This window comes from Podarcis erhardii, assembly GCF_964252035.2.
Source record: "Podarcis erhardii genome assembly, chromosome: 1".
In the NCBI taxonomy this organism is placed as follows: Eukaryota; Metazoa; Chordata; class Lepidosauria; order Squamata; family Lacertidae; genus Podarcis; species Podarcis erhardii.
Window position 1 is genome coordinate 39530491 of NC_138497.1, and position 23402 is coordinate 39553892.

Genomic DNA, 23402 nt, shown 5'->3' on the forward strand with positions numbered 1-23402 from the left:
AACTTAGTTGGTCTTTAAGGTGCTACTGGAAGGATTTTTTTTTCTTTTATTTTGTTTTCACCTTCCTGAAGAAAAGGATATGGGCACATTGACTAAATACTGTACTTTTCAAAAAGTTTCTAGCTGGAGTTGGTTCTTTCAGTTATTGCTTTGGGGGATGAAGACAAACTTGGTGATGAATATATCTTTCTATTAAGCAATTTTCTGTTTCAATCGTGCACAGCCACTTATGAGCCAGAACAAAACAGCTCAATCAAACCTTATTATATCCGTCTTACTTGAACCCCAACGAAATGCACTGAGAATGTTCTGATATGACTTCAAGTTAGGAGGAAAATAACAAACTGTTATTTTCAAAGCGGGTGGGGAGGGGAACGAAAATTGATATTACATATACCTTTTTAAGTTCTCTTAATTTCTTCTGCCAAGCAGCTTGAGCGACAGGAATGTACTTGCTGTCAGTTACATAACAGTTTGCCATAAGTACATGGTGGAGTTCAGCATTGTGGCTCATGGCTTTGAGGACATTTTCAACGTGGCTTAAGGAAACCAAGGCCTCTGCTTCTATGCCTGCGCTGACAAGCTGCATCGTACACGGCACTAGGGCAATCTGCCCCGCACAGTAGAGAATATCTCCCACCTAGAAGAGAGGGAAAACAGTAGGGGGAAAACATTAAGAAAAGTGGTGAAATTGTCTTCTACATTCACTGTGAGAGGATATTGCAAAATCATCTCTTAACATTCGTACAAAAGAAGCAAGAAAACCAGAGTAAAGGTCATTTCTGACAGGGATTTAGCTGCATCATAAAAAAGTACAGCACTGTAATAAGCTGGAACTGGAAAGTTAATACATGGAGGTCCATGTATGCATAATCACCTTCAGACAAATCAGCAATGAACTGAACAGGTAAGGCTAGAAATATGGAAATTTAACCTCTCACAAAGTCACAATATTTCCAAGGTATCAATAAAAGATTGTGTCACATTTCAAGTAAATTTGTTTACAACCTGTCAACTCGCAAGTGCACAAAACAGGGGGTAGGGTGAGGAGGTACTGTGACATGTTCTAGTCAGCAACAATTCTCATTAATTTAAGGCAGACATGCCAGGGTCACCATCATTCCTTGTGGTACGTTGGCTCCAAACAGTAATTCTTCCCTTCCCTCCCCTCAGCGAATAAGACAATCTCACAAATATTTTTTAAAGAGCCATTGGTTGTGTTTAGGGTTGAAAAGTTTTGCAATGCTAATTTGTCTGTGATTTGTGTACTTTTTATACACATATATTGCAAAATTTGCATAAGATTAAGCATTACTTTGCATTTAATTTAAATGAGCTATGCAAATTCCATTCACACAATATTCATATGAACTGAGGTATAAACAAATAACATTTCACTTATTTTTCTACCTTTACTGCCTTATCTGACAGGCTTGAGGCAGTTGTAGTATAGCCCAACTCTTGGATGCCCGTGTTGTGGTAGCGATGATAACAGCCTAGAGTTTTTGTCGTTTTATTATCCTATATACCAACTACACCCTTTTCTGGAGAAACTGGATCTGGCATTAGTCACTTATGCCTTGGCCACCTCCAGGCTTGATTAATATATTGTAATTTACATAGATTGTTGCTTCTGAAAACGGTGTAGAAACATTCATTGTTTCAGAATGCAGCCGCCAGGGCTTTCACCAGAGCCAAGCTATAATGCTACATTACACTGATCCTTCACCATCTTTACTGGTTACCAATTCACTTCTAGACTTGATTCAAGGTGCTTGTTCTCCCCTTTCAAGCTCCAACAGGCTTGAGACTAGAGTAAAAGGTAGCCAATGTGTTGTCTCTGAATGTTGTTGGACTCCAACTCCGAGTCATAGAGTAAAAGAGTCCCATAAAACAATCAAAATGCGCCTGCCTGCACACGGCTATCCAGAAAATCCTTCCCCATGTCCCCATACAAGTGGACACCAGGGGAAGACAGAATTGGTAAAGGCCTCCCTTAATGGCCAGAAGGTTCGTTTTTAATAGAGCCCTTCAGAAATTATGGTCTCAAGCCATAATGGGCTATAAAGATCATGATCAGCACTTGGAATTGTATCATAATACAAATTATCTTAGCATAAATTATTTTGGGGGAATTATTTGCAGAATGTGTGTGTGTGTTAAAAAAAACACAACCTGATGTCCTCAAAGACATGGCAATCAAACCATGTGACAAACCCATATGCAACTCCAAATCTGTCCTTATAAAACTGCCTGTGTCTCACAGAAGACTCACACATGTAGCTATTGGAAGAATATGTTAAAACTATTTGGCAATCAAATTCTATGATTAGCAGCTGAAGAGGGGGAGGCAGCGGGAAAGAGAAAATATAATAGATCAACTGACACCCATCAACTATATTTTTAAGTTGTTTAAGATGTCTAAAATATTGTTTTGCATGCTATATATAACCCAAAAAATGGAAGAGAACGAAATGCAATTAATATTTTTGTTAAAAAGAACAAATGGTCTTTGTATGTGTGGGAGTGGGGAGGGAGGATGTGTGCTATTTAAAAATATGTGCCATTGAACAAGGGAGTCCAGCCAGCTATCAAGTGGCATATTGACAAGATGAGCAATGAATCCAGGAAGAAATTATTTGGAAGGGTGATATATTTCTTAAGAAGGGTTTTTCCCCCCAAAGTTAACTCAATAGACAACGCGAATCCCCAGTGCAGGTCATTTACATTATTCCACTAAAAAATAACTTCCTGTTTGACCTCTATTTTAAGTGCACCCCCCACCCCGAACATTAATTATCAGTTTGAAAGAGCTGTTCAACCAGTTCATTTCCCCTATTCTTGAACAGATTGTTTGAGACATAATATGAATACTAATTACTGATAAAATATCTGTCAGTGTTTTGAAATATGTACCAAGATAACACCATCTTAAAAGTCTCCTGGATACTTCTGGTAAAATTAACCCATATAGTCCCCTCCCCAAAAAAGTTGTAAACAAATCTTAAGAGCAATTTGAAGAAAACTGGCATAACTGTTGGCATCGATTCTGAGATACCTTCCTTGCTTTCTGAAATAATACTTTGTCTCTTTATAAATTCTAAGATGGCAAAGTGAAAGGTAACAGAGAAGCACACAACTCAGTGGTTTGGGTAAGAAAATGCCATTGCCTGACTGGAAGTCTTTTGCAGGAACAGAGCTGCAGTTCTGGACACAGCCCATAATAAGGTATAAGGCCAATTCAGATTTCACTTTAGTTTCCTCATAGAAGCCATTTTACAAAATGGCTTCTTAGGTGTTAGTTATTTTAGTTGCATGCCTATTACAAATTGACGCTAGGGGGTGCTGTTTCCAAAACATGCACTATTTATTTATTTCATCTATATAGGCATACCTTCTTCTAAGGAGCCCAGAATAGTCAACATGGTTTTCCCTACACTTTCTTTCAATCCGTGCAACCACCAAGCAAGGTCAGTAGGATGAATATTATGTTTGCTCTTCATTGAGTTGACTATAGAGAGGTGAGGTGGTGGTAGGAAGTGGTCTTGCCCGAGTGAGAAGATGGAGGGGAGGGTGAGAGGTGTAGAGGGGTTGTCTTCAGGGAACTTTGTGGGCACGCCCTGGGAGAATGTGTTTGGGAGGAAGGCAGAATGAAGGGTGCCCACCAGAAATGGTCATGCCATTGGCTGGCAGCAGGTGGCATGACTGAGGAAGGGTGGGATGATAAGGTTTACCTGGGTAGGAGAATTGGGGAAGGGGCTGACTTGATCCTGTTCTGCCTACCTGGGTGCAGCACCAGCCGAGACTCAAGTGTTGGAGGGACATGTTGCAATAATCCATCACGATTAATTTTATTAGCACTAGGAAATTGCTCCACCTAGGGGTGGTGCTACAGAGCCTACATTTGTGTTTGGGTTATGGAGACAAGTTAGGGAGGCTGTTGGTGTGGTGCCCCCCTTGTTGCCCAGCAGCCTCCCTGAGCTGGTCAAGGTGATCTGCACTGTGATATTAGATCACTCCAGTAGGTCTAGCCCAGTGTTTCCCAACCTTGAGTCTCCAGCTGTTTTTGGACTATGACTCTCACCATCTATAGCTAGCAGGACCAGTGGTCAGGGATGATGAGAATTGTAGTCTGAAAATAGCTGGAGACCAAAGGTTGGGAAACACCAGTCTAGTCGACTACCTCAAAGCAGCATGAGACTGTCTCAAGATGCCGGTGGCCTGATGCGCAGACCTGAATTTTCCCAGTCCTATACCGTGCTGGCTTTCCAATTTAGCTGTTGCAAGTGCCAATATGTTTTGTGGGTGCTTTGCACATTTTGACATATCCTTTAAGGTGGACAGCAGAGGAAAGCCTCTGTAAAGTAACACTTTCATAGCTGCCCTTAAAGGGCCAGGGCACACACAACAGCTGGCTACGACGCCAGGCTAAAATTTGCCTAGCCTTGATTCGGAAGCATTCCTGGAAGCAAAAGCAGCATTTCACTCACAAAACAACATAAAGAAAATAAAGGACTACTCTCTCTCAGAGCTGACAATGGCCATTTAGAAACTTCCCCAGCCAACTTGGCTCAGCCTGCCAATAGTCCCAGAGCTACGGGGAGAAAGGCAGAGATCAGGAGGGGTCCTCCACAGACAGCTTCATTTTAAATATATGCAAATTGTATGAGTAAATTTATCAGCTTTGATGCTTTTTCCAAGCAGACAAGGTCAGGCCGGTCTAAAGGTAACATTGTTAACCCTTCCAGAAGACTAAAAAAGCTCTTTATGTCTGCATCTATTCAGGCCCACAAGCAAGGGAAGGTGTACTGCCCCCTACTCTTTTATGGCACTTCTATGGGGACTCCAGGGTGAGCACTGCTGGTTGTGGAAAGGCCTCCCTTGCCAGAGTTGGCAAAAGCCTTGGAGCTCTTGTGACGTGGCTTATTCAGGGGAGTAAGCCTCACAATTAATGAAAACAATTCCCTTTTCTCATTCTTTACACATCATGGCTGGCTACATACAGCCACATCCCTCAAGCTTTGCTAGTTCCTTAAATGTGCCTAGTGCTCACTACCCATGAATCCAGCCTAAGCTAAACCAGTGCCTGGCTTTATGAAAACCCAACTCTGTCCAATCTCAAAAGTTCTCTCTAGAAGCCAGCATTTGCCTCCCTAGCTTTGTTTTGGCCAGGTGAAGATAGACTAGAACAAGTTCATTCAAGAGAGTTCATTCCTCACAAAAGGCAGAGGGATTTCTGGGGATAAACCACAACTAGGGAGCTCTAGTGTGCCTTGGGGAAACTGGTAGAGTATACCAATAAATTAATCAATGAACTTATATCAACATGCCTCCTTCCAAGCAGCACCCAATGGCAGCAGCCTGTCTCTCTGCCTCATAAGCTGAGCATTCCAATTGTGCTTGATGGTGTGTCCAAGTCTCCAAGTCTCTCTGAGAGTCACTCCAAGAGTGCATGCCCGCTCCCCATCAAAATGGCATGGCCAGTGCAGCCTCTCACACTAAGGCACAATGGACAACCTCCTCTGGGGTCATATAATGCTGCGGTACCTCCACATGGGCACTGTGAAGTGTGTCCTCAGACAGGCAAGCTTTAATTCAGAAAAAACAGTGTGCCTCAGTTACCAGTTTAGACTAGAGCTGGCAGTCCATGCTGAGTCCAGCTCACCAACCTATTCCATCCACCTGCACTAGAGGTCAGGGCAAGGTACTGTGGGGGAACAGAAAGCAGGGGAAAGGCAGGTCAGACTGTCGATGTCTGGGAGGAAGCAAACAGAAGCAAACTCATTTGAGATGCTTTGGGGACCATAAACTCAAAAGTACACTCCCATAGTTGTTGTTTTCTCATTTCTCTTCCCTGCCTAATTTCACCAGTTCAAGTAGATATTCTGGGTGGACACTGGCATGGAGACTCCAGTCTGCCAGGGCTACCCAATCAATGAGCAGTTTTCAACCATGAAGATTTGTGTGTGGAGGCACTGCTGGGTGGAAGAGTTTACAACTGCCTCCCATGTTGGGACAGTCACAGCCCTTGGGGTATGTCAAGCTGCCTACAGTGGACTGGGTATCCGAAACAACACTGTTGGCAAGGAGGTAATCCCATTTTTATGGGGGTAAAAAAGAACTTTCTGGTGAACTTCATACAAAAGGAGTTATCACAACATATTGCGCCAAAGAACTTAATAAATAATGCTAAGTTTTCAACTTTTCCTCTGTAGCCCACACGTGAAGGCAAGTAATGAGGTCTGCTTGGCCAATATTTTATATCCAGCAAATGTATCACCAGCATATTCTCTATGGAAACAAACCACAAAGACTCATGTTGCTCACCTGTGCGCAACACATGCTTTTTCAGCAAAACATTTTATTCTCATGCCTCTTTTTATTCCATGAACATAAGGTAGCTCTCCACATCAGAGCTTTCCAAACTTTTCAATGTTGGTGACACACTTTTTAGACGTGCATCATTTCATGGCACAGTAATTCAGTTTTACTAGCAAACCAGAGGTTAAAGCAACCCCTCCAACCTCGAGAGAAGCGCAGGGGGCGTCTGCACGACACGCCGGCACACTAAAGTGTCGTGACACAGAGTTTGGAAATCTCTGCTCTACATAGTTTGGGCCACATTTAAGACCTAGTCATTAGTAGTAATGGAAGTTTCATACTCCCTGCTTCTTGTTGACACATTTGCCAGGTTCACACATAGGCTATGGTTTACAGGCAATGTATTAAAATAAAGATGTTGCTTCTGTAGATTTGGCAAGTTTCATGGAAAAACACATTTAAGTGCAAATAGTATTTGCTGGATTGAATGGAATAGAGCCCATTGATATACACTGGGCTATATGATAAAAAAAATATTTACATTATTAACAGTGGCTCATCACTAACAGCATTTTAAAAGAAATAAACTGAAACAAAAGTAACCAAGGCATTAAATGACAATATATATCATTTACACGGTTCACCTGTCTCTAAAATAAAAAGGGGGCAATAAACAATAAACTAAACCTTTGTTCTTGCACGCTGCTATCTGAATGACTGCTGTCCTTTAAAAGGTTAAAGTTCACAGAAGATTCAGCAGTACTGATTACCCCCTCCCCAAAAAATAGCCCTACATTACAGTTCAGTCAAGGTAAATAAGCACAACTGACAGTGTGTTAATTGGCCGCCTCTGGTCAGCCATGTGTACCTCTGACCTTATAGAGGGTTTAAATCAATTAAAACTTCAGGCAATAAAGACCTCTTGCTGATTAAGTTAGATAGAAATTATCTTTTCTAAAGGGATTACAGCTTTAAGGTGGTGAGCCTTTAATTTAATATATGGTAATTCCTTCTTCCTACGTCCCTCGTATTTAGCTAATGGCAATGAAATTGCATTTGGTAATGTGGAATCTTTTATTGAACTTTCCAGGGCAAACAGAGTTTTCAGAAAGTTTTTACTTAAATAATTGGTGCATGTTCAATAATTTAAGAATGTGTGAATCCGTTTTGCCATTGTGTTTTGTTCTGCTTTTGGTGGGTAAATGTACAGAGTCACAGCATGTCACGTGCAGGCTTTGTACTTATGGTATAGGAACTGAATAATAGCATTTCTCCTCTCCCTGTGAAATAGTCAAAACAGTCCTATATTTGGAAAACAAGGAGATTTGTTTTTCATTAGACATGCAATATAAAAAACTGGTTTTCTACTAAACATTTTTGATTCACACCTGTGGGTGAGTTTGTATAAAATGTTTTCAACTGGAAAGTGCTGATGGCCTGTTAGGACCCTTCTCCTCTGCTTCAATTCCTTCCCTACCTAGATTGTTACTGCATTTGAACCAGGCAAGCGCTGGTTTGCTTAAACAAGAAACAGAGGGAAGGAATCTGAGCATGGGAGTGGGGGACCCACAAGAGATTGTTCAATCCTGCAATGTGCTCCTGGTCCTCAAAACCATGTTACATGTGAATTGACCCAATCATTTGAGCCTCTTTTGATATGAAAAATATGTGTTTCAGTTAAAATTCATGAATCAAATTAACTCACATGAATATCCCTGAATCTGAATTAAGAGTGACCAGAGGTGATTGTTCATAGTGATATGCGGTGATCCAGGGAAAGCAATAAGTGCACAGATCTGTTCTATCAGAGGTACAACCGGCTGCTGCATAAAGGAAACCCAACCTACATGCAGCACCAAGTTCAGTGCACAAGTAAACATTCCAAAAGCAGATTCTAACTCAAGACACAGTGTGGCTTCCAGTCACACACGTTAATGCTATTCAACCTTACTACCTGGGTAACTCCTTGATTAAACTTTGATTCATCTAACAATCTAATTATTTGTGGATCTGGACTGCAAAAGTGAATTCCATAAGTTATTTCATGTTGACAGGGTGATCTTCCACCATACCTGGCTGCCATTTTATTCCCTTGCAGGATTCCAAACATGCTTTTGTCCCTATATGGAACTCCCATGGAGGGTTGGAGAGTTGTAATGGAAAAACAGAAGGAATTAAATACCACTACCCATACCCCTGTTTCTCCACTCCTAAACACCTGTTAAGAAGCCGCTGTTCCTTAAAAAAGCCATCAAGGTGCTGTTACATATATCTGCATGGAATGTGCTTTAAGTTGCTCAGCTGAGATGCACCAAGTCTTTCTCTGCCAAAACATAGTGACACATGACAGAACAGTGAGAAGTCATTATTTCAAAAAAGCAAGACCACTGATCCTATTCACTTACTAAACAACCTGACTTTAAACACTACAGAACCAATTAAGGAAGAATCTATAAACTGTCTAAAGTTTTAAAGCATAATTAGGGCTGTGTGTATTTCCTCCTAAAGGATCTGAGTGATATACAAATGAAAATAAACATTAATTAAAGTTTCAGTCTAAACAAATAAATAAATGTGTCCAATTTTTAAACAGACAATGAAGACTGAGAAGAGGAGTACCAACTACATTAAGGCATAAAGAATTCAGTGTTAGAAATAAAATAGTAGGCTAGTCAGACTTGACAGCACGTTAAGATATAATTCTGGAACTAATGAGTAGAAGAAATGCAAGAGCTTCTGGATTTTAATAGTATATGATACAATCACTGAAGAAAATAATTTAAATCAGCATGGATATAAACATTTTTTAACTAGCCAGGGGAATAAGAGAAGTTTAAATGGAAAATCCCAACATATTAACTTGGGACAGGAGTTTAGTGGGGTGCCGTAGGGATTGATGCTAGGTCTGATTTTGTTTAACATCTTCATTAATGCAATGGAAGATGGGATTAGCGGCATACTAATGAAACCCACAGAGCACACTAAGTTGCAGAGTGTTATTAACATAAATGAGAAAAGAGAAATAATACCAAAGGCTCTAGACAGGTTAGAAATGCCAGCTGGAGACAAAAATATGAGATCTGATGGGTGAGCGCAACAAAATCCAACTCCATAAAATTTCTGAAAACATGTAAGGATTGAAGAAAAACTGGTAGAAAGATGAAAGTGACCTATAACTATGGTGATAACGGACAGCAATCTGGCCATATTATTACACTGGATTACTGGTTTTATGTTTAAGACATCACAATAAAAAGGAGGGAGGTGATGGACATAATAGATTACAGCCTCCAGTTTTGGAGACTTCAAAACCAGATGATGTTGGAGAGAATTTATAGCAAAGGAACAAAGCAGCCCCTGAAGGTCCTGGCTGATAAGGAAAGGATTTTAAGAGGAAAGCTAATGACTAAGAGAACCTAATAATGACAATCATATTTTGAAGATGTGCCCACTATGGAAGGGGGGAGGGGATTACAGAGACAAAGAAGTGCATTGAATGCTGTGAGATGTCATCATTATTATTTACTGAATTCATGTTTGCTAACAGAAGAATACAGACAATATGGATCATTGCCCAAAGGAAGCATATATCATATGGAATATATATTCTGCAGACCTTATGTGACTTCCAGCAGGTTCATTTTAAGACAGATAGATGTGGTCTTGTGAATCCCCAAGTATTACGGAATTTAAAACAGAGAAGGTGGCATCATTTATTGGTAAAATGATTATGTAGGCTACCCAGAATGTAGATAGGGAGAATGAAAAAACAGGTACCCTCAGATTTATAGGACAAAACTTCTAATCAAATATGTTTCTTTTAAACAGGGGTAGATAACCTGAAGCACTTTAGGTGTTGCCAGACTACAACTCCCATCATGGCAACGCTGGCTGAGAAGGATAAGTGTTGGCATCTGACATCTGGAAAGCCACAGCTTCCTCACTCCTGATTTAAAACACTTATAATTGAACACATGATAATGCAGTCATTTTTCTCACCAAAAAGTTACTCAACTATGTGCTAAGAATGTCACATTTACTTATGAAGATTTGTACTTTGTATGCCTTCCCCAGAGTCCTTGTTGTATATATGAAAGATCCAATAGCATCACAAGGGATGTATGATTCAACTGTCACTATAAACCTTGGGATCAAAATGGGGCTGTATTCTATAATTGTTTTAAAGAATATATGCCTCCTCTACAAGATGTCCAGAGGGTGGTAACATGAGAATGGGCCTTTTCTGCAGTGGCTTCCCATTACTGGAATGCTCTTTCCAGGGAGGTTCAGTTGGCTGGTGGGAGGCTTATTTTTATCATGTATTTTGTATTTTCATATTGCACTTTTATGTGGTGGACTCTCCTGAGATCTACGGATGAAGGGCAGTATACTAACCAACCAACCAACCAACCAACCAACCAACCAACCAACCAATTACAGTGGTACCTCAGGTTACAGATGCTTCAGGTTACAGACGCTGAATAACTAACCCAGATGACTCCACTAACCCAGAAGTAGTACCTCGGGTTAAGAACTTTGCTTCAGGATGAGAACAGAAATCGTGTGGCGGCGGCAGTGGGAGGCTCCATTAGCTAAAGTGGTTCCTCAGGTTAAGAACAGTTTCAGGTTAAGAACGGACCTCCAGAACGAATTAAGTTCTTAACCTGAGGTACCACTGTAACTCACTCACTAACTAACTAACTAGCTAACTAACTATGTCAACTGACATCTCATGGAGGCTCTCTTAGCTCCCACTGATACTTGAGAACCTGAACATCTGGGTTTTTTTAAAGGTTTCTAGGCCTCACAGCTAGCAGGAGACACTTCACATTGAATAATAAGTTTCTTAAAAAAATACAGAAACCAAGACAAAAGGAGGTTTGTCAATAGCTTATTCAGTTGCTTCCTGTGGTCTCTAATTCTTCCCCTTTGTCTCTGTACTTCACTTGATTCATATAGTATTTTGGGTGCAGCAATGCTGACATAATCTGTTGTGGAGGCAGGTTTGCTAGCTGGTGTGTCCAGCAGTCCTGGATTCTATGTTGAGAGACCAGTAACCCAAGAACATCCATAAAAATTTGTTTTAGATTTAATATTAATGCCAAATAAATTGTACAGGATGCAATCCACCTTGTACCCCTGCACTCATGGAAGGAGGAGTCTGACAGCAGAAGAGGAGGAAAGGAAGTTCTTGCCAGTTCTCCTTCCAAACTGAAGCCCACACTGAAAATAAGCGCCAGAGCGTTGAGGGACCCTACAGAACAAGGTGGAAGGTGGTGTGAAAAGTTGTGTAGTGCAGAGCAAAACTGGCAAAAAAAAAAATCACCTCCCTTCCTCTTCTGTTAGTGGATGTCTCTGCTGGATCAAAAGCCCTTTAATGAGTGTTAGTGCACCAATTGGGCTCCACTTCATTATTTTCCCTGTTTTTATACTGAACCAAGCATATAGGAAGTGAAACAAATAATAGAACATGGTGGAAATAATATTTAGGTGTTAGGTGTTTTGAACTTTCATATCAAGAATGAACCAGGGAATATATAAATGCTCCTGGAAAGAAAAGAATATTATACTATATTCTGTATAGGATAATATAGTTTGTAAAGAGAGATGTATATATACTTTTAGCGTCTCGCATTCATACATCTCATTCTTAGAATCTCAAATAACTCTGTCACTTGAACACTAAAAATTACTTCTAAGAAAACTTTGGCTTCTTGCGCCGTATATTAAAAGCTTTACTTCAGGATTGTTACAATAAAACAGCCAAGGATAGCTGACCAAAAATTTCTAAACTGAAGTTTCCATTGACACTTCCATTCAAGGCTGTGACATTATACAGGAAACTTGGGATTCAAGGAGACTTGAGATTGCAGTCATAAAATTTAATGAAGAATGAGTTAGATTTTTGCCATTCCCTACCTGTCTTTACTCTGCCAACTATCTCCCTAAATTAGTGTGATTATAAACAGAAGAGGGATGGCTGGGCAGCCAAAATATTCTGTAAGAAAGGTGAAAGCAGTACATCACACCACAGTAATTCACAGTGTATGAAACACATTAACCGTGTGACACTCTATTCTCATAGTCAGATGCTCTCTCCCAGCAGACACTTGACTCTCTAAGCTAACTCAAGAATCTGTCTCTCGCAAAGGTTGGTTCTTTCAAAATGCTGACTGGGGAGAATGGTGAGACAGGCAGCAAGCTACAACTTTAGTAAACAGATGATCAACAATAGGAGAATCAACATTGACTTAATTTCAGATTAACAACTAACTTTGTGTGACTTTAACATTGACCATTCTCAAAGGGGAAGGGGAGTACTAGAAATCCTTGAACAGATTATAGTGGGGAACAGTTCCACAACTCCATAGCACCCAGTACAGACAGAATATAAACTAAGGTCAGTGCAGGTTAAAACACGTCGTGTTAGAAGTGGTTAGATTTTGATAAATATCATTTGGTAACACTGCGTCTTTAAGGAACATTTTCAAATTCATACCAGCTGGAACTCTGGTTTCCTCTATGATTCTGTCAAGGATTAACTAAATTTTAGAACTCATCCAGATGGGAGAATTCCATGCAGCTGGTTCGGCACGTTAGCAAAAATCCCTGAGTGCCAAAAGCAGTCCTAGGAAAAAGACAACACACTACTTTGCGCAGAGCTTTTTGTGCAACATTCCTTCACATGGACCGCAGAGTTGTGCTGACCCCTTGTTCCCTTCTCTGCTGTTTAGACAGGTGGGATAAGGAAACGGGGCTGACATAGTTGCCAGCTGTTTAAATGGATGCACAGATGCTGCACTATAACAAAGAAAGAAAAACGAATAACTGGGATAAAAAGGAAGTCCAGAATTGACCTTGAACCACCAAGCTCTAGAAAATACGCATGCTGAGACACCAGTTGCTTCCTTGATTGTTAAGTGAGCTGTAGTCAATGACATTTCATTTAATTTCTCTGCTGCAGACTCAGAGCAAAATTTGTGGTCTCTATGACTTACAAACCGAATAGTGAGAACACAAGAAGCACTGCTAGATTAGAAAAAGTGTCTATCAACCCCAGCATCCCTGTTCCCACAATGGCCCACAAGATGCCTATGGGAAGCCCAAAAGCAGGACATGAGTGCAAGAGCATGGCTAGGATTATTCAGCTTCGTTTAAATGAACACAGTAGCCTTTCTTAGGGAAACTCAGGTGCAAGGTTGTTTAAGCAGAAAGTGGAAGTGTAACAAAACACACACAGGTGGTCTTGCTGCTTTGTTCTTGCCACTAACAATTAGCTCAAGAACTACTTACAGGAGCAGCAGAAAGACAGAACACAATTCCCCTTAGGATGCTACACTTACACAAAGATATGCTTTGTATTTCGAAATCCAGTGACAATAATCAGTTATTGCAGTATTGTTCTTCAGGGTCTCCATTTGTAGCTTGTTGTGAGCAAAAAGTTTACTTTATGCATCTCAGGTGAAATAGGAGCTACGCCTAATGCTGTCATGGAGCTTTTGGGCCACATTCCTTTTTCTTCCTAAAGTATGTTTTTATTACATTTTAACAGTTAGTACAACAAACATCATGTTTCTCAAACATAGCTGCAAAATAACAAAAGGGTCAGATGAATATATTTCCCTAAAGCCAACAGACTGTGAAGGTACAGGGAACAACAGACACAAAGCCCACCACTGCTACTGCCACACTTCCAAGATCGTTAAAGGAATAAACACACTGATTACAATCCATAGTATATAATGCATATGAGACATCTATCTCGCTGTATCTGACATCATTGGCAGAAGAAGTGTAGGCAAATTTACCTGTCTAGAATTTGAGAGGGCTTCCACATTGGAAATAAAGGAGACCATGGTGCTGTAATACTTTTTTTTTTTTCAAAATGAGGATGATTCATTTGTTTAAGCCACCTTTCATCAGCCTTCCTGAGTATGTTTGTACATAAACAGTGCCGCCCAAATTTTATTACACCAGTGCTCTTTAGATGGTTGTGTGGAAACCTACCAATCACGTACTATGCAGGACTTTACTGCAGTATACAATTGTTTCACAATATATTTATGCAGAAAGAATTTGGTTCCAAATAATGAAGCATCATAGCTTTGGGAGCCATCTGCAGTCTAAAGTGGAGAAATTCATGGAAGGAATCAGCAACCACATTTCAGATCTCCTGCACAGTTGGCCAATGCCCCCAGAGGGGAAAGTGCAAACTACCCTGTGAATGTGACTGTGAATGCAAATTAAGGTTCTGCATTAATCTGCACCTTTGGCATTCAACTATTCAGGACCAATTCTCACTTTATGCTGAGTTTCCCCTGTCCCATCCAGCTGACAGAATCACCCCTGCAATCCTGAGTGATCTAAAGCCATCTGAATTTTGATACTTGTGGCATCTTGGTACTTTCACATTTCTATTAATAGAAAAGGAATTGGCATAGACAAGATTTATCAAGGTGTACAGAGCTGCTTGCCTCTTCAGCCTGTTGAGATGAGTAAGAACACCTCTGTCTTCAGCCTTTAGAAGTAGATAAAGTCAACTCTATGTCACAAAAGTTGTTAACTAACATTTGTCATCGTAAGTGGTTCCAATAACATACCATGATTTTACTTGGTATTGGGATGATTTTGCCTAGATAGTAATTATTTTAGAATAAACAAACCAGGAATTTTGACATCCTAATTATAAAAAAGAAATGAAAGCAATGATGGGGTACAGGGAAACACCAAAACATAAATGTTCTAGGAATTACAGTTGCTAGTTAATAGAGTGATATGATTGCTTATTTTGCAATCTAGTCATTCTGATTTTGTAAATCAATAGCTAAATTAATTCAAAGAAAAGGCTTGATTGGTGTCTTCATTTAACTGGTGCTTGAAGTTTTGCTATAGGGAATTTTTAAGCAGGTGAGTGAATGCCTGAACAAGAAATGTATTGTATAAAACACTGGCATATAACATATATATGTCAATAGCTCAGCAGCTTACCCAGGAAACTGAGAGTTAACCTGTGTATCCCATATATTTTTAAAAGGTGGAAATAAATCTGCTATGGGGAACTGGTTTGATAGACCTTTGAAGGTCTTCAAAACACTCGGTAATATGTTATTCACTAAAAATATTCCCACAATTCTCCCATCTCCCATCATTCCTTGCCTTAAGATTCAACTGTCAACTTTGATGTGCCTTTTAAAGTACCCCTCCAAGCCTGAAAAACCATGACTACAGACCACAGAAGAGAACTCTTTGCTTTGAAACTATCTGATAAATCAGAAGATCATTTACCTGCAAGCATTATTTGGTGAAGCTAAAGCGGCACATCAACCAGGAGCATCTGAAGGCTGAGGCAGCAAAACGTCAACAACAAATTGTCATTGGCATTACATTTATGAACCTTCAAACAGCATCAGATCTTTTCCATGGGAAACCAGATCAGGTCAGACTGGAGCTGAATATTTCTTAACAAGCTAACCATCAAAAGAACTTACGTTTTGAATAAAAAGGCTATCATTTGTTGATTTGAATATCAAAGGGATACACTGCAAACTCCCAGTCTAGAAAAACCTCCCTAAGCTACACCAGACAGGTGTTTAATAATCTATTATTAAGGCACTATTTTAGGTTACTCAGAATTATTAAAAAATAGCTGTAACTGTGAAGCTGCAAATGGGACTGCACAAAGAAATGAATGCTATTAACATACTATTAACAATTCAAAAGAATGAGTTGACATACCAATCAAACTTGTTAATTGACTGTCAATGGCCTGTCCCTGAATATACAACATGACTGCATTATATATTTCAAATGCTGACAGGAAGACAGTTTCATTTGCATTAACTTCATAAACTGATCAACAACCAAACTGCCACATACATTTATAATGGGAAGCTGAATCATTTCAATATTCATGGAGCTCTGTAATTGTAAATTAGGTACTGGCAAACAATATAATACTGTATGTACTCTAAAATATCCTAAATTTCCCTGACCTAGTTCCTTTGTTATTCTAAAAGAGCAGTGGGAAAAGTTGTGCATCTCAGAAATTATTTCCACAGTAATTTTTGGCCTTATGAAAAATCCGTTTGCTATTTAGTTTGCAGCCAAGGTTTATAACTCCACACTTGCATAGCTACGCTACAAACAGACAGACAAGGTAGTATTCATTTTTCCGGCCTTAGTTCCAGGATCTGTAAATGGCATTAAAAATAAGCCAAAATGAAAAACAACAACACTAGTTTATGCTTCCTGTGTTTCAATATCGAGTAAACACTCGTGGCCAGCAAATAAATACCAAAGCAAAAAGAAGCAAAGTATCTACATGGCATATTTGAAATGCACTTCCCCACATTTAATTATCTTGAAAATCTTTGTGTAGACTATGGAAAATATCTACAAGTTATCGACAAAAGTTTAGGCACCCAAGTAGTAACTACTGCTGCAATCCACAAACCCAACTAAAGTGACACTATTTCCCTTTTCAGAGCTGGACAAACAACCAAGCTCCAATGAAGGCCTTGAAACTACAGGGAGAAGTTGCAACAGTTCCCAAGCAATGACTACAACCTAGGGCAATTCTATTCTTTCCACAGACTATCGGTGTAGTGGGGCTTAGATACAAGACAGTGAACTCTTCTGATATCTAGGTACAGTGGTAACTCGGGTTACACACGCTTCAGGTTATATACGCTTCAGGTTACAAACTCAGCTAACCCAGAAATAGTGCTTCAGGTTAAGAACTTTGCTTCAGGATGAAAACAGAAATCATGCTCCAGCAGCGCGGCAGCAGCAGGAGACCCCATTAGCTAAAGTGGTGCTTCAGGTTAAGAACAGTTTCAGGTTAAGAACGGACCTCTGGAACGAATTAAGTACTTAACCTGAGGTACCACTGAATGACTAAAATTTATCGGTCACCTATTCAGAGGCACATGTAGAAGTGACCACGTGCTGCTAACAATAGCAGTTATTTAACATATTTCCCCCCACGCTATTTCACCCGTAATGTTAGCTCTTGCAATTACAGAGAACATACTTCTATCATTAGAAGCCGAAAAACACACACATTAAACTTTGATCCCTCTCTTAAGCAGGTTTACTTGGAAGTGCTATGCCGTCGATAGTGTTTGTTTTCAAGTAGGTGTGCTCACGGTTGCATTCTTACTGCCAGCAGCATGTTTTGCTGGAGTGGTTCACAACTTGCAAGTGTACAACAGGCATTTCTGCACACCCAGCTCCATGCTCCAAACCTTATTCCTCTTCTGGGTGACAGTGTTATTTATGTTCCCAAGCCACAGTGGGAGGAGATGAAGGGCAGAACTCCGTTCCAGTCTCATATCAGCAGTTAGATGCCACACATTCTACATAAATAAAATTTGCATTCTAGTATTTATTTCTTCTCCCCACTCCTTGCAGCTTGATAACTTTTTGAATTGTATCATTTATGCCTTGATTGGCTCTTTGCTAGAGAGCTGCCTGCTGTTGTTAAGGCAAATTTCAAAGTTTGACGACAAAAGGGTTCCATTTTATAGCATCTAATTGTCAGGGTGTGTTGGACTACCTGTGTGCCAAACTTCAACTTTTTATGGCTTGGATCCATGGGTGCACAAAGACACAACTGTTCGTGTACCATCTCTGTGTGTGTCCCTGAATTGTTCTTTGTTAGCACACTAACGGAAAGTTATTTTCTCCTGAACCAGGCATTACATTTTACATATATACAACAGCTAGAGCCTCTGTGTTTCTCTCTAAAGGTGCCCAGTAGCCATCATGTGACATTCTATCCTTTGAGGAAGCTATCAAAGCTAATATCTCTAATTTGTACCATGTGTAATCCTCCCATAATAGCATTTCAAGATGATTTGGTATTATCATCCCAGTGATTTACTCTCTTCAGATTTTGCAAAGGATTTATAATTTTTGTCAGTGCTTTTCACTTTACATATTAATTGGTAGAACAATAGAAGTGATTATTTCTCTCTGTTGGTATTATATTTCTATTACAGATAGCGGAGTAGTATTAGTTCAGCTGTGCCACTGTCCAGAATTAGATTGAACTTGCAGTTACATTAAAGCCTGGAAATTGCTTCTTGGATTGGTGGGTTGAAAGTAATAAGACTTAAGATTTAAAACATTAACATTTTATTTTAGTGTTAAGATATCTCTTATTCTAACTAGTGCTTGCTGGAATTTAAAGGATTATTCCCAATTTCCCAAATGTTGCCTTCATACAGAAGGGGATCTTGATTCATATTCTTACATTCATGTTGATTCTCACATTTCTCAAACTTTCCTTACAACTACTGCTATTTTATTTTTTATTTTTTAGGGGGCTGAAATCTGATATACAGACATTGCTTTGCAACCCCCTCTTTTCCTTGGTTTCTTTTTCCTTCCCCATCCCTTTTCCCTTTTGTGCCATGCCTTTTGTAGATTTCAGGTTGAGAGAAAGGACTGTGTTGTTTGTATTGATACGTAAGCTATTCTGAGAGCCTTTCTGAGTGGCGAGTGGGATATAAATGCTTTAAATTGGGGATGGGGGGAGACTGTGTCTCTCCTGGTGTAGTTAGTCAATGTGCCTGAAGATGCCATATATCCCTGTGATCCTTGGATCAAAATATGTGCTATTACTGCTGCTAGGTATTATGTAAAGTGGCTCTGTAACGGTGGCCTGATTCACTAACTTTGGCTTAGTGTGAACACTTGGGCTCCAGGAAAGAAGCTCAAATCCACTTTCCTCCCCTTTTGCTGGTGCCCTGAGCTTATCATGCCAACCAAATCCAGGTTCTTAGTTTAACGCTGTCCACATTAACCATGAGCTGTAACCAAGGTTATGTTACATGGTTTGGTTTAGTGTGACATATTGTCAGGGTTTCTGGGAGAAGTGAGGAGATGGCAGAGGAGACGGAAAGCGAGTGGGAGGAGGGAGAGAGAGACGAGGAAGAAGATGACGGAATTCGAAGGGAATCTATGAGCCTAAGCAGTGAGTCAGAGGATTCCCAAAAGGGAGCTAGCATGATCAGGCGAAAAGCAGGAGAAGAGAGAAGCTGTGAAAAGTCAGGGAAGGAGGGGAGAAAGCCCAGTGAAGCACAGACGCTGTCAGAGGGGTCTCAGCCGGAACGGAGTAAAGGGGGTGGAGTTGTCAGCCTCTCGGAGGGAGGAGGAACAGGAGAAAACAGAGAGAGGGGGTTGGAGCAAGGTGTTCAGCCGGAAAGGGTAGTGAGTGGAACAGGGGGCAGTATAGAGGACGAAGGAAAGGTCAAAAGCAAAGTACGCGCGCCAAGTTCAAACATAGAGGCGCGCGGAAGTGGGGAAAGCTCAGAGGAGGAGCCCGGCCCCAAAGCCAGAAGGAGGGGGCAGGAGGCGGCAGAGGATTCAGCCTCAGGCGAATCCCGGAAAGAGAGAACCCAGGGAAGGCACTCCAGTCTCTGCAAATAGCTGGGTGCCGGGTTACGCTTTGGACGAACCCCTGTTGAAGGAGGAGTTTCATGCAATTTTTCCGCACAAACCCATGCCCGAGGAGTATTTTGATGATTGGCTTTTCACGCCCACTTTGTCGGGCAGCACGTTCGGGGGTTTCTCCTCGCCCGAGGGCTCTACGCCCAAAACAAGCCCGACCAGGGATCCCCGCCTGGGGGGGGGAGAGACAAACCCTTCTTGGTGGGTGGATCAGCCAAGGGAGGTATGGAGTCAGAGGTGGATGATAGGTCCTTGGCAGGCAGCGCCAGGAGAAGCAGTGAGGGAGGAAGAGACTGTGATGCCTTCAGGGGGGGAACCCGAGTTCGAACACACGTATACGGAGCTGCCAGAGGAGAAGATTGACGTGGACACCCGGTATCCTGAACCAACCCAGGAAGAACCACATTTCCCTCAACCTGCACCCAGCGACCGGGAGGGGGGAAGGGGGGGCTTCGAGGGGGGGATGGATGTCAGGGTTTCTGGGAGAAGTGAGGAGATGGCAGAGGAGACGGAAAGCGAGTGGGAGGAGGGAGAGAGAGACGAGGAAGAAGATGACGGAATTCGAAGGGAATCTATGAGCCTAAGCAGTGAGTCAGAGGATTCCCAAAAGGGAGCTAGCATGATCAGGCGAAAAGCAGAAGAGAGAAGCTGTGAAAAGTCAGGGAAGGAGGGGAGAAAGCCCAGTGAAGCACAGACGCTGTCAGAGGGGTCTCAGCCGGAACGGAGTAAAGGGGGTGGAGTTGTCAGCCTCTCGGAGGGAGGAGGAACAGGAGAAAACAGAGAGAGGGGGTTGGAGCAAGGTGTTCAGCCGGAAAGGGTAGTGAGTGGAACAGGGGGCAGTATAGAGGACGAAGGAAAGGTCAAAAGCAAAGTACGCGCGCCAAGTTCAAACATAGAGGCGCGCGGAAGTGGGGAAAGCTCAGAGGAGGAGCCCGGCCCCAAAGCCAGAAGGAGGGGGCAGGAGGCGGCAGAGGATTCAGCCTCAGGCGAATCCCGGAAAGAGAGAACCCAGGGGGGCAGAAAGACCCTGCGGAAAAGAAAGGAGAGGAAGAGGTGGTCTAGAGCCAGGCTATTAAGTTGGTGTGGAGGAGGGGAGGAGTCAGAGGGGGACTTCGGCGGTCTAACGTGACAGACGTACAGCCACAATGCTGAACTGTGAAAGAAGCAATTATCTTCAATAAACTTTTCCTGTAAGTAAACTACAACGGAGTAAGGTCTCTCGTGAGCTGGGACCCACCTGGGTGGCTGTGACACATATGAACTAGTCAACTGAGTGGCACCAACTTTTGTTAAGTACTTTGTTTCATTTGCACGTCCTGCTCCCCCCCCCAGTAGATTCTCAAGGTATTAAATTGCTCTCTTTTAAGTGTCAAGAAGTCATCTTAGTGTAACCATGGTAAAAAAACAACCAACCTACCCACACAACTGTATTTTCCTTGCTACTGGAACTATGATTGCATGGCTGAGCTCTGAAGTATACTTATTAAGAAGTTCAATGGAAATGGTCTCTACCTGATTATTATTTTTTAAGTGTACCAAATCTTGATAGAAAGCTCCATGAATATCAACAAAATATGCTCTATTGATAATTTTAGCCTAACTGCGCAGACAAAAATATGTTCCTCCATCTAGGTATCTTATGCTCACAAAAAGACTGTTTTACACTACAAAACTGTCAGAAGAAATAGAAGCTTAGGGTCAAACAGGCATGCTACAAGTAGTTATGTGATTTGTCCTCAAATTAAGTAACTTGTTTTCACAAACAGCTAATCCAGCTCAAGATGCTAGCAGTTATCTTAATTCTGCTTGAAATTCTTCAGATCTAACAATTCCTGCACATTCCCACCCCACCCCTTATTATTATTATTATTATTTTACTTACTGGAAAATATTTATCTGGAATTTGCTACTCTACATTAAACAGAAAGATGGAGCTGCCTCAGTTCACTGAGACCTAACTGGTAAGTTTTTCAGCACTTCTTAAAACACAAAGAGGTGATCTGACAGAATCTTTTGCATGAGGGAAATGGCAAAGCCTGAAAATGGGGAAGGGGGCAGAGGAAGAACTGTGAAGTGTTCACGCCAGACATTCTAGTGCCTCTTCTTTACAAGAGAAATACATGGCTGCCAAATCAGTAAAAAATGTTAACACCAAATAAAACACAGTTCTCTCTTCCTAACTTCGTTATGTTTTTTCACCCGGTGACCAAGAACCATCTATCATCTAAGTGCACGCACATTTGTCAGAGTTCAGTTGGCATGACTAAAATTCCCTTCTTTATTGAAAATATATGAAACAGAGAGCAAAAGTTAACTGGCAGATAATAAAGCTTTCACGTGCCTTTTAAGTGTCTGCCAGAAAACAACTGACGTTGATAACCCGTATTAGATGAACAATGCTCAATGTAAGTTTTGAAAAACAGATTCCATGCCTTCATTCTGGACATTCAGTCAGTTGCCATCCGCACTAACACTACTATTATTAAAATTCTGAACTCCGCAGCAGTTCTCATCTACAGATGGAATGAGTCAGAGGAATTTCAAGGAGTCGTATGCTTGTTTAATTCCTGTTTTAATGGGTATATTAAAATTACAAATATGGAACTGTGTGATTCTGAACATGTTCTTTTAGCAGCACAGCTCACTCACAAACACTACAGTGAGCAGATTTTGCAGACTTCTAATGTCTCCTGAGCTTCTCCTAGACCCCCTTTTTTTTGGGGGGGGGGAGAACTAGAGTCTCTTAAAGGGCCAACCCACAGGCTTGAAGTTTTTCCTGTGTTCCATGAACTCTTGCACATTCTGCAATGCTCAAACAACAACATACTGTGGGAGGCACCCTGTTGCTCAAGCCCACGGAAAGGTGTGCCTGAAAGTCCTGGTGTTGTGGCACCTAATTCAATGGATTCCTGCCTGCCCCCTGATCACCACCTTCAGGCTCAGAGCCAGGAATCTAGCCTGCCTCCTTAGCCGGTGTTCCTGTAGCAGGCAACTGCTGGACTCCAGGGTCGTGACACCATTGCTTTTGACAACTTACAATGATGTGTTGCTTTTGAAAAACGGTCTTCAGCTGATTAATATTTTTTTTCTGGCTTAATCTGGTGTTTTATTTTGATGAAATTGTTAAATCTCTTTTTGGTTTTTACCTCCTGATTTTGTGATCGGGTTTAATTTGGGTATTGTTATTGGTTTTGTCTCTTTGTTATTTGATTTCCCAGCTGCCTTTATTTTATTTCAATTAGGTGGAATATAGGTTTTTTAATCATAAGGTTTCTGGAGGAAACATCGGCATTAGATCCATTTCAGTCCGGTTTCCGTCCTGGTTTTGGGATGGAGACGGCTCTGGTTGCCCTAACAGATGATCTCCGTAGACAACTGGATCGAGGCGGGTCAGGAATGCTGATCCTTTTAGATTTGTCAGCAGCCTTTGACATGGTCGATCATGATCTTCTGGACCACCGCCTCGCAGACGTGGGGATACAGGGCATAGCCCGTAACTGGTTGTGCTCTTTTATCTCTGGTCGGGGACAGAGGGTGGCACTAGGGAGGGAAATGTCGTCGCGCCACTCCTTGGTGTGTGGAGTGCCGCAGGGCGCAATTCTCTCCCCGATGCTTTTTAACATCTT

The 23402-nt window shown here is 41.3% G+C and overlaps 1 protein-coding gene across 5 annotated transcripts in view; it reads right to left on the bottom strand.

Annotated features, from left to right (window-relative positions):
• Positions 1-23402, bottom strand: part of DPH6 (diphthamine biosynthesis 6) — a 238385-nt gene that overhangs the window by 67878 nt on the left and 147105 nt on the right. For 4 of the 5 annotated variants that reach the window (XM_081861069.1, XM_081861072.1, XM_081861068.1 and 1 more), the window contains exon 13: positions 398-640. The exons of the other annotated variant lie outside the window; for it this stretch is intronic. In XM_081861069.1, coding sequence (XP_081717195.1) covers positions 398-640 — 243 coding nt within the window. The remainder of the gene's footprint in view (positions 1-397; positions 641-23402) is intronic. 5 annotated transcript variants of the gene reach the window in all.